The sequence below is a fragment of the Xyrauchen texanus genome, chromosome 14, assembly GCF_025860055.1.
Source record: "Xyrauchen texanus isolate HMW12.3.18 chromosome 14, RBS_HiC_50CHRs, whole genome shotgun sequence".
Classification (NCBI taxonomy): Eukaryota; Metazoa; Chordata; class Actinopteri; order Cypriniformes; family Catostomidae; genus Xyrauchen; species Xyrauchen texanus.
The window spans coordinates 14,924,332-14,942,002 of NC_068289.1; the positions used below are offsets into that span (position 1 = coordinate 14,924,332).

A 17,671-nucleotide genomic window follows, 5' to 3' on the forward strand; every position below is an offset into this window, starting at 1 on the left:
ACAAAGGGTCTCAAGAGGTTAAATATTTTGTTTTCATTTTACATCACAACTTTTCTTGGTTTTGAATTTATCAAATATATTTGTTTTAAAAAAATTTAGATTGTAATTGTGGTCTCAGACTTTTTTACCCCAATGCATTCCTCCTAAATTCTAATAGACAGTGAATGTCTAAATTCTAATAGAAAGTGAGTGTAAAATGAGAGGATATCGTTATCATAATTAATATTAATTACATGACATATATTATACTAATATATCATATTAATACCATACTATTCCAATATACTAGTAAAATTAATAATAGCCTAAACAAAATCCTCTTCAAAATCCACCCTATGAAAGTCACACAAAATGACAGCCAAGTGAGTACACTTGCACCCACACACAATTATCGGTCCATTTGAATTCCTCTGAATTCCTTCATTGCCCTTTCTTTGGTTAGGATACAATAGGATGAAAGAAAGTCTGATGTCCTGCATGCATTCAGCTGTGACATGATATCTTGAATACTTAGAAATGCCAGGAAGCCTGTTTCCAGTAAAACAGTACTTTTTGCGAGTTAGGGCTACGTGCAGATGCTGGTTGTGCCGGCAAGCTATTTTTTCCATAACAAAAAGTAAGCATATCTGTATTTGGGAAGCTCTTTAAGCCTACTCCCCTCATTCAAGCAAAGCAAACAGGGCAGAACTCTGAGCTGATTTGAAACATAAGGCAGGAAAATATGGTTATGCAACTCATGGTTGATAGACAAACAGCCATCACCCTCACAGTCAAATAAATATTTAGAGTAGTTCAAGATGAGCAGCTGACCTTCACTGATCACATTGTGGTGACTGGACTTTACCCCTGGTCCATACAGTTTATTCTGCCTGCATGTGCTATATGATAGATTAAGCAAATACAAAACTGCTGTCTAGTTGTATTCAGTCTTAAGTGTGTATTTTCACACTTAAAGCTTTTGAATACTAATACAATGGAATCTATGTCTTGCCATCATATTTCCGCACTTAAACATCTTATATACCATTATATTAATAAACCATTTTTTGGAACTGAATTTGTATCTTTCACTAACAGCATTCATAACAACACGTGCTGAGACAGGTTAAGCACTTTGTCGAGATTTGGAAACAAATCATGTCACACTTAGAAGAAGATAGCATCTAACACTATTTACACAAAGTGCAAGAAGATGCTTTTTGTTGCTATATTCTGTCAATGAGAAAGCATTTGACAAAATATTAAACAATTAAGGGAACTTACATAACAATGAGAACATATTTCTCTGTATTGCTGTATTAGGCATATATTTGAATGTATTATTCCAAAATGTGTGGGTGGGTTTACATTATTTATAACAACTTTTGATGAATATTATCTTAAGCAAGATGCATAGTATGTTTCATTGCTTAGCTATTCCGTTGACGTTTATTGGGACTCTTCTGTGTTTGTAACATGCCTTTTTTTGTGTTTTTCCTTTATATTAAATAAACAAAAAAATAAAAGATAACACACACTTTCTTGTAAACCACATTATGTATAGAACTGGCAAAAAAAAAAAAAAAAAAAAGGGGAAAAAACAAACCTCTTACAAAAATATAACAGAATTGATGTCCACAGACTGCCCCAGTGTAAACAAAATGATTAATGGTTAGATTGTATCACGTGTTTTACAGGAACTGAGGGTGTCATGCTTGTTCATTGTAAAAGCTGATTTCATTGCAGTGCAGGTTAATAGTTGGAATGCTGGTTAATAAAACTACAGCTCAGGAGTTAATGCATTCAAAGGCCAGGCCAAGACTTGTGCGCCTGGTTGCCAGATGAGCTCTGCAATGCCATTAGACTTGGCAGCCGTCTTGGAATCTAATTTCTTGTTTGTTCACAGATATACACTTGCAGATTCAATGGAAGTTGCAGTCATAGAACACAAAGGATATGTGTGTCAATTAGTTTAATAAGTTACAGTAAAACTCAGCCATGAGGGAAGTAATAAATCAGGCAAACTGTGCCGGCCGTTATTGATCTGACATTAGCTCTGCCGTTATCATGGTCTAAATAAGTGGGTCACAGGTCTGTTCTGATTGGGTTGTGGACAGCAGGGAAAAACTATTCTAAATGTAAACAATAAAATGCATTTAGCTACAGTATGTATTTGTGAATAGTTAGGATTACAATATAAATATGCTTATATGTTTATATTTATCAAAAAGAGAGGATATCCTATTTATTTTCTTATTGTCTTCAACGACCTTATGTCCAAACATACAGTAGCCTACCCTGAGGTATTTTGGTGTAACTTCATCTGTCACTTTGTAATATGGCTAATACTATTTTTACATTATTAGCCATATTACTTTCGGCACTGCAGATAAGATGTGATGTATTGTCTATCTTGTGGTACACCACACAGGCATTTTCACATCAAAACTGAAAAGACCTATCATGTTTTCTTGTGTTTGTCTCTTGCAATACTTTAGAAGCTGCTTATGTACAATAGAGCTGCTGACACGGGTCTTTCTTGCAATGTCCTTCAAAACATCCGTCACTCTTGGACATCTCTATTACTAGTTGATAGGCAATTGTCTGGCCATTTTAACAGCACAAGATAGTTGAGATGTTTTTGTGACATCGCAAAAGTGTTGCTGGAGACAAAAGGCTGTGATGCTGGTGAAGGACTCTTGAACAACAGCCAACAATCAGTATCTCCCACTAAATAAACAAGCACAAGCAGCGAACAATCACATGAGGGCGACAGGAGACCTCTAGTGTCAGCTTCCCTCTTCTAGTAGTTCTCAACCCTGTTCCTGGAGGCCCCCAACACTGCACATTTTGTATATCTCCCTTTTCTGACACCCAATTCAGGTCTTGGAGTCTCCACTAACAAGCTGATGAGTTGAATCAGGTGTGTTTGATTGGGGAGATATCCAAAATATGTGTAGTGTTTGGGGGCCTCCAGGAACAGGGTTGAGCAGTTTAATAAAGTTACATAAGTGACTATTTCTGGTGTTTTTAGATTTAATTTTACTGTGCAAAAAATAGATAAGATCTCACAAGGGTTGTCAGTTTCAAGCTGAATATCATACTTTGGCTTGGCATGACACAATAACAAAAAAAAGCAGCAGTTGATTAGTGCAATTTTCAATTTATTCACACAACAATTCGTTTTTACCAAACATAACAAACGTAAATACTCTAGCAGTCACACAAAGAAAACATTTAGCTCCATCTAGCGTACATTCACGGTTATTGTCAGTGTATTGCAAACCATACAAATACATCCTTTTACGACATTTAAACGTCTCATTAACAAAACCAATAGCACTTTCATACTAATGGACATCAAAAGACAATTAATGTGTTATGTATTTAAAGTGAGGTTTCTCTGAGCATCTTTCACAAGGGTTTACACATGATTCGGGCAATGAGTTTTCCATGATTTTCCAGTCATTTGTGATACTGGACGAGGGTTTAGAACTAAGAAAATCATTTTAGAAGTCATAAAATTAAAAATATATATTTTACAGAGACTGCTGGGCATATTTCCGGAGGTCGCGTTTGTCGGCCGCCTACGTCATCGAGGCTGTCTTGTTTCAGAAAAGCGAGTAGGACACGTGGAGTGCGACCTTCTTTCACGTGAATTCGGAAGATGCATGAGGTGTATCTTTCGTGGGCACTCACAACCCACAATTCTTTGCTACAACGGAAATGTCAAAAAAATAATAAAATAAAATGACGCCAATTTGCCCGTAAATATGATGTTCAAACACGCAAGTAATGTTAATTCCCAAGTTGAAGTAGGCCTACCTCAGTAGATGGGTGCAGAGTATATATTAGGCCTATGTATAATTGTATTAATATATAATTAAAATAATGTATTAGACTAAAAGTACACTTGTAAAATCTATTTTCTTTTCTCTTTAGGCTACATCATTATAACTCTCCTAAAACGTACCTCATGTATTCTCTTCTAGAGGGACTTTGTTCCATTCTCACTCAAAGCAAACCTGCTTGTTAAAGAGTGGTGTGCTGTCATAGCAACCATGTTACATTCTGTTTCCTTTTGTCCTATGAAGGCCTTCCCATTTAAACATGGCTTGTTTAAAGGAGGATGCTCTGTATTGTGTAGCCTTCAAAGGACACAACCTACCTAGCACGCGGCCTTCGAAATGAGACACAGCTACTCTGTCTCTGTTATAAAACTTCCTGTCTTTGTTTTGAGAGACGCTTAGAACCGCCCCAACAACGTTACTCACCCAATGGTGTGAGTTTTGGGCAGGGCTATCTCTTTGTTTGACAAACTGCAGATGAGGGGCATATTCAGAAAGTTATTTTGAAGCATTTGTTTATTTTTGCCACTAGTTTTGCAGAAATAGCATACTTCGGCTTTAAAGGGAACATTTTTACTGTAGAAATGACCTCAACAGACATAAAATGTTATCACACTGGCTTGCGAGCAATATCTAGACAATTAAAGGTTAAGGTGCTGTAGACGATTTTTTTTATGGAAAGGTATGCAAAATTGTTTCTACTCTCTGAGATATTACTGAAATAAGTGTTGTAAGATATCTCACCTGTCTCTGTAACAGCTCTAGACTGTAATCAGCAAACAAAAATGTGTCCACAGACAATTACACTTTCGACCTGTCAATCATTTTGCACCATCTCATTGTATTGTAATTGCAGCAAAATTGAGCCTTACTGCCAATTGTAAGCCAAATTGTTAATAACAGTTGTCAGTTGAGGGCAATAATTTGCGGCTGTTGCTTTTAAAATGCGTTTCTGCATGATGTCGGTCTCAATAAAACTAATTTGGTATCTTTGGAGTACGGGGTTTTGGCGAGAGGGTCGTGGCTAATCCAACGACTCAGTCTCGTGGAAGTAGAACAGCTAAAAGTACCACTTACAGTACCTTTAAATATTTTAGATCAGACAAAACAATGGACAATTCATGTGGATACATTTTCATTTAGACTTTTTCAAGCCTGGAAATCACAATGTTAATATTCACTAATATTTTCAGGTTTTGATTTCCATGACCATGGGAACCCTGTTTCAAAGCAAATATGAAAGTGTTCACAGTAGTATAATTTCTGAGTTTGCAAAAGGTATTTTTCCATTGTTGTTCAAGTGAATGTTTCTACACATTTTAATCAGAACTTGGTGAATGCATTGATTAGTGGTCTGATTCTTTCATATCATAGGGTTCTTTTATCCACAGAAAGCCAATCTGTGTCCCAAAGTTGATTCCATCCCTTACATGGGAGAAGAATAATTCAGGTTGGCAGGAGGTACACAGTGTGCAATCGGTTTTGTGTGGCAGTCTGATATCCTGGATGTGTTCTGGTTTGATACCATCTCGCTCCAGCAGAATTCTACAAGACAAAACATGATTAAGAGGAAGACGTGTTACTTTTATAATAAATGCAAGATCAAGTAATACTCTTGTCAAAGTGTACCATTGGAATCTAAAGTCTTTATTTCCCCTGGGCAATAATCAGTTTTCAGATTCTGCAAATATTCTAAAAGAGATACATTACACTTTTACATTAATCACCATTATGCCAGAGGTTTTGCATTCCTGTGAGTCTCTGTAGGAAATGGCATGACTAATAGGGCTTTTCTTCTGCACGGTACAACTAGACTCAACTTGACTCTGCTCGCTTTTTTGGGGTTTTCCACTGTGAGTAGTACCTCTTACCTGATACTTTTTTAGTACCACCTTGGTCGAGGTTCCAAGCAAGCTGAGCCGATACTAAATGTGACGTTAAAATCCTGCAGATCACTGATTGGTCAGGGAGAATTGTCACTACCAGCATCACTGGATTTCCGACACGCAACATCAAACCTCTAGTTTTCAAGTTAGCAACAGCGATAATAGTATGATTTGTTCACGCGACTTTCGAATTGTGAAAAAAGAAATGGCTGTGCGCAAAACCATGCCGATGGTCAATAAACGAGGTGCAGACAGTCCACTCGTTAGCGATGAGCGAAACGAAAAAAGTCTCTCAGGAAGTGTCTCAGCTGTTGGCCGCACACGGCTACCACCGGACCTACCAACAGTGTAGGGAAAAGTAAAAAAAACTTAATCGTGACTACAGAACTATCAAGGAAAAGTGGAAGTGGTTCAACCAAATGGATGCTAGCTAAACGTCTCGGGTTACATGTGTAACCCTTGTTCCCTGAAAAAAGCGGAACGAGATGCTGCGCTGCTAAGCGCTATGGGGAACAATACTAGTTGTGACCGAGCTGAAATAATGTGTGTAACACGTTAATGAACATTGACCGGAATTTATAGCCTCAGCTGATGTAATCATTAGATGCACCTGCGGCCAGGCTATAAATGGATACGTCACCAGGTGTCGTCAGATACTTATTTTTGAAGAGCAGTCCTGGGACGTCCCAGTGCGGCAAAGAAGTGCAGCATCTCGTTTCGCTTTTTTCAGGGAACAAGGGTTACACATGTAACCCGAGACGTTCCCTTTACAAAAAGCTTCACTATGATGCTGCGCTGCTAAGCGCTATGGGGAACGCAATACCCACACCGCCGCACTGGGGGCTGTCCGGACCCTTATGGTTGTGCAGTGTACTCACAAAAACGCGAAAGGTCTCAGACATGAGCTTGAGATGTCGACTCAAGGGCATAAGAGCCCGGAGTAGCTTAAACATCTAAACCATTAAATTTGATGAATGTGTGCGGAGAGGACCAGCCTGCCGCATCACAAACTTGTTCAGGCATGAGCGAAGATGTCGACTCAAGGGCATAAGAGCCCGGAGTGCAGAACATCCAAACTATAAAAGTCCAATGAATGTGTGCGGAGAGGACAACCTGCCGCATCACAAACTTGTTTAGGCATGAGCTTAGATGTCGACTCAAGGGCATAAGAGCCCAGAGTGGCAGAACATCCAAACTATAAAAATCTAATGAAAGTGTGTGTAGAGGACAACCTGCCGCATCACAAACTTGCTGCAGAGGGAGACCTCTAGCCAAGGTTTTAGAGGAGGAGAGCCCTCTGGTAGAGTGCGCCCTAAAACCTACTGGCGAAGCTTGACCGCGCGCCTCGTAGGCCCGGGCAATAATGAGGATGCCTCTTTGAGGGCACCCCGCAGACCAAGCAACCGCACGAGTAACAACATCGAGCAATTCCTTCGTAGATTTTTTCGTGGACGGAAAGCTCGGAGGCGGGAAGAGAATCGCGATCCTCCTCATGATCCGAAGAAGCGTTAGAATGCGCTTCGAGATCATGTGAAGGACCAGCTGGGTTTGGGGAGAGAGCGAGAGAAAGGGATCAACCCGTCTCTTGCTCCTCAGCCAAATCCATGCAAGAGCCCCACGAACGATCTTTTTTTTTTTCGTGAGTGCTGACTCCCGGAAGCAAGCGAGGCGAGCGCAAAGCACTTTGCCTGTTAAAGCAAATCGCAGTGCTAGCACCCGCCCTGCTGCAACGCAAGTGCAGCGTGCTCTTACCCCCAAACAAACAGAGAAAAAATGATGTGCATCGTTTGCGGCTTTCAGTCATTCTCTCTTTTTTTTCTTTTCTTTTCTTTTTTTTTAAATATATATATATATATAATATTTTCTAAACAGAAGAGAAAAGAGAAAAATGTTCACTGCACACTGCCTACCCAATTCTAACTCCTAACAGAGGAAAGAAAGTTTTGACAGGGTTTGTAAAACACACAGAAACAGAATCGCTCTGAAAAAAAGAGTTTCTGACGACACCTGGTGACATATCCATTTATAGCCTGGCCGCAGGTGCATCTAATGATTACAGCAGCCGAGGCTATTAATTCCGGTCAATGTTCATTGATGTGTTACACACATTATTTCAGCTCGGTCACAACTAGGATTGTTCCCCATAGCGCTTAGCAGCGCAGCATCATAGTGAAGCTTTTTGTAAAGGGAACCGGTGAGCAATGGGAGGGAGAGTGCCCTGGACTGATGTTGATCCACGATGGAGGATGGTATGTTTTGTTATGTTAACTCTATACTCTGCTTGAAAGCTTCATTTTATTTAGTTGACCAGCTACTGGAAGCTTGCTTCTAAAACAACCAGGCCAATTTAACTGTTAAAATTTTGTAAAATCACCATGCAACAACTGCTTTATGCAGCACAATGAGCTAGTAGCTAACAGCTAGTGGCCGTGTTATTGTTTTGGTCAGTTTGTGTCATGTTTAAGATGATGTCACGGCAGTAGAGGCGGCACAACTATGACGATCAGCCTATAATTCCACCCATGTTGAGGTGGCACTAAACTGCAATGGAAATGCAAACTCGGAAAAGTAAAGCCAGTAGAGTTGAGGCGAGTCGATCCGTAAGGTGCAGTGGAAAAGTGCCATAAGTGAGTGACACAGTGGACTACAGTACAGTAACAGTTTATGAGGGCTCAATAAAATATTGGTCTTTAGTGTCCTGTTGAAGTTAGAGCAAGATTTCATTGACCTTAGATGCTTACCTGGTTGTGAGTCTGATATCAACATAAGGTGTAGGTGACTCCATGTGTCTAACACAATCTGGATGTATGGCATGGAACTCTCTGGCTAAATCTTGCTCCAGAGTAAAACAGCATGGCCCGACAGAAGGCCCAATCACACATACAATGTCTGCAGGCCTACTGCCAAACTCGGACACCATGGCTTTCACTGTTGCCATGGCAATTCCCATGAGGGTACCCTTCCAGCCTGTGACAGACAAGAAATACCATATAAACAACTACGTTACATTTATACTCAAGCTGGGACATCATCACATTTTTGCTGTAGTCTGTTAAGATATTATGTAGAAACAAAAAATGCACATATGCACCTAACATTTTCTATTGAAGTACTTCAAAAATCATCTTCAGTTCTCCAAAGATAATGTGAGCTAATCCAGATGTTATACTAGATAAGTCTTTGGGAACATTATGCAAAAGCACACACATTCTCACATTTACCTTAAACTTCCCTCTAAAATAACATAATCTTTATATACCTAAAATAATATCGTTTATGTAAGCACAGCCCAGCTGTGAAACCAGCAGTGACAATGGCTCAATTACTCTTACTTATGAAGGAATACTCAATGCAATTCCAACTCTAGTGATTTCAGAATAAATAAACATCACATTGTGCTAAATAGACTCTTCCCCCAGCTCCATTGCCAAGTTGTTTTATCCTTGTGTGAATCATATATATGCATTTTCTCTTTGAGATTGACTTCCCTTTCATTTCAGGTTACATGAAGAGATACTCCCCGGTAAACCCAAAGCGAAGCTTGAAGTGAATCAATATATTAAAGCTGCACTACATAACTTTATGCTCTCTAGCGACATCTGTGGTTGAAACTTAAAATTGCAAGCTATTTGCGGAATAACACTTACGCGAGTCATGTTTCGGCACTTCTCATGATTTGAGCTTTGGCTGTGTGTGATCATGACTGGAGATATTCAGAGCCGGAGTCATAACATGCTATTTTTATGTTCATATTATGTTATACGATTAAATGTTTAAAACTGAAATATTATTTGCTTTGATGAAGATAAACAACACTGGTATTCACATATTTTGAATGAAGTAATTTGACACTTATAGCTCTTTTCTGACACTCCACTCATTCATCCATCCATCCATCTTCAACTGCTTATCCGAAGTCGGGTCGCGGGGGCAGCTGCTCCAGCAGGGGGCCCCAAACTTCCCTATCCCGAGCCACATTAACCAGCTCTGACTGGGGGACCCCGAGGCGTTCCCAGGCCAGTTTGGAGATGTAATCTCTCCACCTAATCCTGGGTCTTCCCCGAGGCCTCCTCCCAGCTGGACGTGCCTGAAACACCTCCCTAGGGAGGCGGCCAGGGGGCATCCTTACCAGATGCCCAAACCACCTCAACTGACTCCTTTCGACGCAAAGGAGCAGCGGCTCTACTCCGAGGACTGAGCTCCTCACCCTATCTCTAAGGGAGAAGCCCGCCACCCTTCTGAGGAAGCCCATTTCGGCCGCTTGTACTCGCGACCTAGTTCTTTCGGTCATGACCCAGCCTTCATGACCATAGGTGAGGGTAGGAACAAAAATTGACCGGTAGATCGAGAGCTTTGCCTTTCGGCTCAGCTCTCTTTTCAGTGACTAACGGTGCGATAGAGCGAGTGCAATACCGCCCCCGCTGCCCCGATTCTCCGGCCAACCTCCCGCTCCATTGTCCCCTCACTCATGAACAAGACCCCGAGGTACTTGAACTCCTTCACTTGGGGCAATACCTCCTTCCTTACCTGGAGTACGCACTCCATCGTTTTCCTGCTGAGAACAATGGCCTCAGATTTAGAGGCGCTAATCCTCATCCCAGCTGCTTCACACTCGACTGCCAAGCGATCCAGTGAGAGCTGAAGGTCACGGACCGATGATGACATGAAGACAACATCATCTGCAAAAAGCAGCGATGAGATCCCCAGCCCACCGAACCGCACACCTTCCCCACCCCGACTACGCCTCGATATCCTGTCCATGAATATCACAAACAGGATTGGTGACAAAGCGCAGCCTTGGCGGAGACCAACCCCACATGGAATGAACCTCGAATTTGTGCCGAGGACCCGGACACAGCTCTCGCTTTGGACGTACAGGGATTGGATCGCCCTAAGAAGGGACCCCCCCCACCCCGTACTCCCGCAGCACCTCCCACAGTCTCTCCAGGTGACCCGGTCATACGCCTTCTCCAGATTCACTCCACTCATATATTTTAATGTAATTATTCAAGTATTTTATCTACTAATATTGTTTGTATTTTACTACACTTATCAATTTAAGAAATGATACTCATGATATGGCTGATATGAGTTCACCGGAAGACTTTTATTATTGTTATATTATATTGTACAGCCTCAGTTGATAATGCAAGTGAACCGTAATACTACAATAGTACAATGCATTGCAAACAATAACACAGTTAACTATTTACGGATTGGCCCCATTCACTACCATTGTAAGTGCCTCACTGTCACCCAGATTATTGCTATTTTTAAAGAAAAGAAGAGACAGGCCCGGGAAGCTCAGCAAATAAAGACGCTGACTACCACACCTGGAGTCACGAGTTCGAATCCAGGGCGTGCTGAGTGACTGCAGTCATAGTGGCCTGGTTACTAGTAAGGGTAGAGTCACATGGGTTAACCTCCTAGTGGTCACTATGATGTAGTTCTCACTCTTGGTGGGGCATGTGGTGAGTTGTGTGTGGATGCCACGGAGAATAGCTTGAAGCCTCCACATGCGCTACGTCTCCGTGGTAACACGCTCAACAAGCTACATGATAAGATGCGCGGATTGACGGTCCCAGATGTGGAGGCAACTGAGATTCGTCCTCCACCACCTGGATTGAGGTGAGTCACTATGCCACCACGAGGACCTATTGGGTATTGGGAATTGGGCATTCCAAATTGGGGAGAAAATGACGAGTCAAAATATATTTTGTGGTAATCAACATTATGGCACAAATGCTGTCGATTGGGCTTAATTTGTATTGAACCAGAATATTCTTTTAATTTAGCAATTACAATAGCCAAGAGGCATAATTGCTGAACTGTGGTTGCATTGAAACCTGTATAAGGTTATATTTCACGGCAAAATCAAAAGTAAAGTAAGAGAAGGTCTGCACTCTGAAAATCTCTTTAGAAAATATTTGAAGGCTTTTGGCCAAAAAGCTAGTTTTTAAGACCTCTACTGCTAAATAATAAAATACTTCCTTGGCCTCAGCACATAAACTTGCTGGGAAAGCACTGTGAAAATATTTGTTTGAAAATATAATGAAAGAAAGTACAAATTTGGCCTATGTTTAGATCTACTGTATAAAGATTTTTTTCACATTGTGACATTATTTGTCAATTATTATGACATTTAAACACATTCCCAATGTTCTCTTTATCATAAAGAAAAGAAAAGTGATACACTATATTGTTTTAAATTGTGAAGTATTGATAAATGGTAGTATTTATTTTAACCTTAATTTCTTTTTTTTTCCAAATTGAAAATAATTGAGAATCACCATTAATAATAACAGGAAATTGTAAAAGTTATGTATTATGCTAGTAAGAATCCTGAAATATGGCATAATATCATTTCTATAATGTTATGTTATGTTATGTGTTTAGAATTGTGACCTGGAAATGTTTTCATGTCAGATAAATAAATCTCACCTGCATGTGCTACTCCAATGACCTTTGCCACAGGGTCAGTGAAGAGCAGCGGCATGCAGTCAGCCCCTGGTGCTGCTATAACAACACCTACTTGATTGGTCACCAATCCATCATAACTGTCTGGTGCAGGTTTTCCCATCACCCACACATCACTGGCATGATTACACTGCAATAAATGACAAATGTACCTGCAATCAATGAAAACTACTTATGTAGAAAATGTTTAATGAAATGAAACATCAATGAATGCGCCTGGAAAGGAACCTTTTCAGTTGTAAGTGCCATAAGCATCAATGGCAGAAGAATCAACTAGCAGATTTAGAAGACTAATTTCCTGTGGTAAAATACCTTTATGAGGTTGAACTGAAGTGGTTGAAATCCAGCCTTCAGGCCGAGCCGGCGGAGGTTCTCGGCCACCACAGCTCTGGAGTCTTTGCGCCGAGGGTTGCAAAAGAGGTTGAGTGAGCTCAGGGTACTGATGTAAGATATACCTCCGGTACGAGTGGTGAAGCCATGAGCAAAACAATCTTTAAATATGAAGGAAATATAGAGCAATAGATTGTCAGGAGGGCAATCTATTTCGCCTCAATTTAATGTGAGCTGAATCTATCATCCTGGCATCATTTAAAAGTAAACTACCAGTTTGGACACACCTACATATTCTTTATTGTTAATGTATGAAATAACACTCACACACAGTTTTTTAAACGAATCGTAACTATCTTAAATTGTATCTTCTTTAAAGAGCTACCCTTGTACTAGATTACTGTTCCCATGTATGCTGGCCACTTGTTCACTTCTCTTCCTGCACTGGTCCGTTTTGACCCACTTAAGATTTAAAAATAGTACAAAACGAATCTTAATCTTGTATTTGGTCAAAATTCCTCCACAATAATGAATATATAATTCAAATAAAAATGGTATTACATATTTATGATACTTGTTTGTATTTATGCAATGTCTAAGTGTTTTGACTACTATAGGTGGGCTCTTGGGCATTAATAAATGGTTTCTAGATGGTTTCTTACTGGCCCAAGTCACAAGAGACCACCCCCAAGTCTCTATAGCATCCTGATCATATGTGTGGGGACCTTTATAATAGAAGTCTATGGGATTTTTCAATTATTTTTCGACTGCCGGCCGGAAATGTATATTCTGAACTAAAAAGCTTTAAGAATATAAACCATGATTCTGTATTCATTTAAAACAGGTACAATGAAAAAGTATTCCAACTATAATTTTTTTCACTCAAAATTAAAGGTTACTGTATCTACTGTAAAAGGAATAGTACCACCGCTGACATATAGGTGGCACTCTTTCCAGATGAAACCCTACTATAAAAGGTTACGTTTAGGGTGAAAAGCAAAATGTTAATGCTGATGTTTACCAGTTTGTTTACCATGGGTGTGCTTGTCTATCTACTGTACTCTGTGCTTTTTTTTTTTTCAGAACAGAAAAGTTGTTAAATTTAACATTTTGCATGTCATAACATTTTGAATGAAATTTATACCCCATTTTTTTCATATGATTCCTGTTCTGTAGGCAATTAACATACCTTTCTTACTGCATATAGTAAAAAATAAATAAATAAATGTGTATGCATGTTTAAAGCTTAAGTATGTAACCCTTTCAGTGTTCAAATACTTTCTTCTATCCCAGCTCAATATGCAAAGGCAACTATTAGTAAACAATTCATAGGTTAATTTTCTCAAAACTGTAAACACGGTGTCTCTGTGGCACTATAAAATTCCTGTGTTTTTTTTGAGTGACCAGCTTTGACCCGCCCCGACTCAACCAATGGCGTGAGTTTGGGACAGGGTGATCTATATGGGCTGAAATATGTGCCACCAGAAACTGAATTTGAACCATTTAAACTAGTTTGAACAACTGCAGACGAGAGGCATATTCAGAAAACTGTTTTGACATTTTTGCAATTTTGTTTGGTTGCACTAGTGTCACAGAAATTACATCAGCTTTTAAGGTGCACTCAGTAATTTTCTTAAGTATGTTGAATTGCTTACACTGACACCTAGTGGCCTGGATGCTGTATCATTCAAACACAGTTTATTCAGTTACCAATGCCATTGTAGAAATTCACTATGCTCAGTAAACCAGGATTAATTTAATCTATGAATGAAAGTGTCCATTAACAGGGCAGTGACTGAGATTAAGTAGTATTCAGATGGTCATGTGATCCAAACATGGCATCCCCCATGAGGAGCCCCTTTTATTCTATACATGTAGAATAAAAGAGCTTTTATAAGGCTAATGATGTGACTGAACTCTTCATCTCACATGAGTGGTCATGCTTTTATACATACATTTCAATATTATTATTCATTTCTTTACAAGTATACATTTTTAAATGAGAAAAACAATTACTGAGTGCACCTTTAAAGGTTTTTATAAGAAGACAACAAACCTGAAATGATAGAGGACCTAAGAATTGTAATATCTCCTTTTACCGCTGGTAGGTGCTGTAAAAACGTGGTGACCTCATGTTGAACATCAGCGCAGATGACTGTGAGATCACCCAGCGGACAGGACAGACCTTCAAACATGATTATGTACTCAAAACTAAAGGCAGAAGTGAAGAGGAGCCCCTCGTAAACTCGAAACAGATCTCTTCCGTGGCTCGAAGTAATGATCTTTACATCACTGATGTCCTCTTTGTCTATAGCCTGTTTGAATGAGAATAACGAGGCTGAAAGAGAGCTTTTGCACAGAACCTCTGGGGACTTGCCTCTTATACCGACAAACATCTCCAGAATAGCGGTTCTGGGAAAGCGGTCCGTCCCCACGGATTTCTCTGCATGCTGGTCTGTTATGATGAAGACACGTCCCTGTGACCCATTCCTAGTCATTGCACAAAACTTGCTGATGCGCTTTTTCAGACAAATGTCATATTCAGGACAATTGAGATGTGTTAGATCCACAAGTGTAACTGTGCCCATCTCTGATAGTGACGTAATAATGTGTTGCGCGCAGCACGGTTTGGTCACTTTGCGTGGGACAGAGGATCTGTGGAAGTGCTGTCACACCACACCTGAATATAAGGGTTGCAAACGAGGAACTCGTTCATTTACAACGCAAATAAAAATTCCTCTCTCGCAGTACTTCCTGAAAAGTTTATCGGACCGCCCACTGTGGAAACTCCTGACCAGACAAGTTGCGCTTTGCATGCACTATTGCTCCCAGGTGTTGCAGACAGCAGATTTATTTGTTTTAAAACATATAGCATGTGACATTAAGGTTCCTTTGCGACAGAATTTCCAGTCTATACTTGCAGTGATAAGTTGCTATTTAATTTGATAATAGTATTATCTGATAAATTACAGACAAAGAAGTTCCTCATTGACTTCCCCATAGAAAAGTCGACCATGCTGTGAGCACAAATCTCACCATTTGCATTCACTGTGGACTAACTGGCAAACATTGGTCTCAATAAATTCTTTATTCTAATATTTTGAGATACTGTATTTTTGATTTCCATGAAATTAAGATTACAACAACAACAACAAAAAAGAGTCTTGAAATGTTTCACTTTATGTGTAATGAATCTAGAATATATGAAAGTTCCACTTTTTGAATTAAATTACGAAAAAAACAAAAACCTTTTCCACGATATTCAATTTTTTTTAGATGCACCTGTATATTGCAGAAAATTTGTTTAGCATGCTTTTCCTAGTGGACTGCATATTTTGTTCTGGACTCAAGATGTAACATTGGATTATTCAGCCAAGTAAGCTAACAGACAAGTAAAAAATGGTAAATGTAAAAGCAGATATAAAGTTTTTAGCCATTTAAGGCATACGGCAGCAGTGATTAGCGCATAAAAGAGAAGTTTGCATTTGATGTCTTACAGATATCATATTTCACTTTGTGATTCTTTTGAAAATCTTAAAAATAGTGGTATTAGGGCAACAACATAGAATACATGAGAATAAGAGCTTTCATTTGATATATGATTTGTCTATTTAAGTGCTATTTGAAAGATTTTTAGATTCAAATTCATATTTCTATCACATGACCTCTAGGTGGCGCTGATTTGTGATGCAAAATTTTTCCGGCCTTATTTTTTTATTTTATATAACATAAATGCAGAAGTGATCAAACAGTTCTTATTCTAAGCTTTCAAACGATACCCATATGACTGACTCATGTATTCAGAGACTTGAGCATTTTAAGCGTATAACTTTTTTGTGACACAGTGCTCTCTTTTGGACCCACCGGCGGGTGCGCATATTTGAAGATGTGAATCTAATGAATGCATGCATTGTTATTAATAGTATTTAATTGTTATTATAATGGTTATACGTTATCATTTTCTTGTAGAGAACTGTAGCAGCCTACCGATCCCAAACACCAAAGAAATCAGTATTCTTACACCAATCAGCCACAACATTAAAACCACCTGCCTAATGTCATGTAGGTCCCCCTTGTGCCACCAAAACAGCTCTGACTCGTCAAGGCATGGACTCCACAAGATCTCTTAAGGTGTCCTGTGGTATCTGGCACCAAGACGTTAGCAGCAGATCCTTTAAGGACGTAAGTTGTGAGGTGGGGCCTCCATGAATCAGACTTGTTGGTCCAGCACATCCCAAAGATGCTCAATCGGATTGAGATCTGGGGAATTTGGAGGCCAAGTCAACACCTTGAACTCTTTGTCATGTTCCTCAATCCATTCCTGAACAATTTTAGCAGTGTGGCAAGGCGCATTATCCTGCTGAAAGAGGCCACTGCCATCAGGGAATACCGTTGCCATGAAGGGGCAACAATCTTTAGGTAGGTGGTACATGACAAAGTAACATCCTCATGAATGTCAGGACCCAAGGTTTCCCAGCAGAACATTGCTCAGATCATCACCCTGCCTCCGCTGGCCTAACTTCTTCCCATGGTGCATCCTGCTGCCATCTCTTCCCCAGGTAAATGACGCAAACGCACTCGGCCATCCACATGATAAAAGAGAAAACATGATTATCAGACCAGGCCAAATTCTTCCATTGCTCCATGGTCGAGTTCTGATGCTCACGTGCCCATTGTAGGCACTTTCGGTGGTGAACAGGGGTCAGCATGGGCACTCTGACCAGATGGGCTAGCCTTCGCTCCCCAGGCATATCAGTGAGACTTGGGCTCCCAAGACCCTGTCACCGGTTCACCAGTTGTCCTTTCTTGGACAGCTTTTGGTAGGTACTAACCACGGCATACCGGGAACACCCCACAAGACCTGCTGTTTTGGAGATTCTCTCAGTCATCTAGCCATCACAATTTGGCCCTTGTCAAAGTCACTCAGATACTCTTGCCCATTTTTTCCTGCTTCCAAAACATGAAATTCAAGAACTGGCTGTTCACTTGCTGCCTAATATATCACACCCCTTGACAGGTGCCATTGTAACAAGATAATACATTTTATTCACTTCACCTGGCAGTGGTTTTAATGTTGTGGCTGATCAGTGTATTATTCCTGTAATGTATAATTTGAATGGAATGTCACTTAGGGTAGTTGTCACACAAGGA

General features: G+C 40.0%; 1 protein-coding gene across 1 annotated transcript; it reads right to left on the minus strand.

Annotated features, from left to right (window-relative positions):
• Positions 1–3,304: 3,304 nt before the first annotated feature.
• Positions 3,305–15,260, minus strand: lacc1 (laccase (multicopper oxidoreductase) domain containing 1). Its single transcript, XM_052142134.1, has 5 exons — positions 14,577–15,260; positions 12,503–12,681; positions 12,155–12,320; positions 8,455–8,680; positions 3,305–5,372 (listed from the first exon to the last, which is right to left on the minus strand). The coding sequence occupies exons 1-5, from the start codon at positions 15,106–15,108 to the stop codon at positions 5,174–5,176; spliced, it is 1,302 nt and encodes a 433-aa protein (XP_051998094.1). The 5' UTR covers positions 15,109–15,260; the 3' UTR covers positions 3,305–5,173.
• Between the last annotated feature and the right edge of the window lie 2,411 nt (positions 15,261–17,671).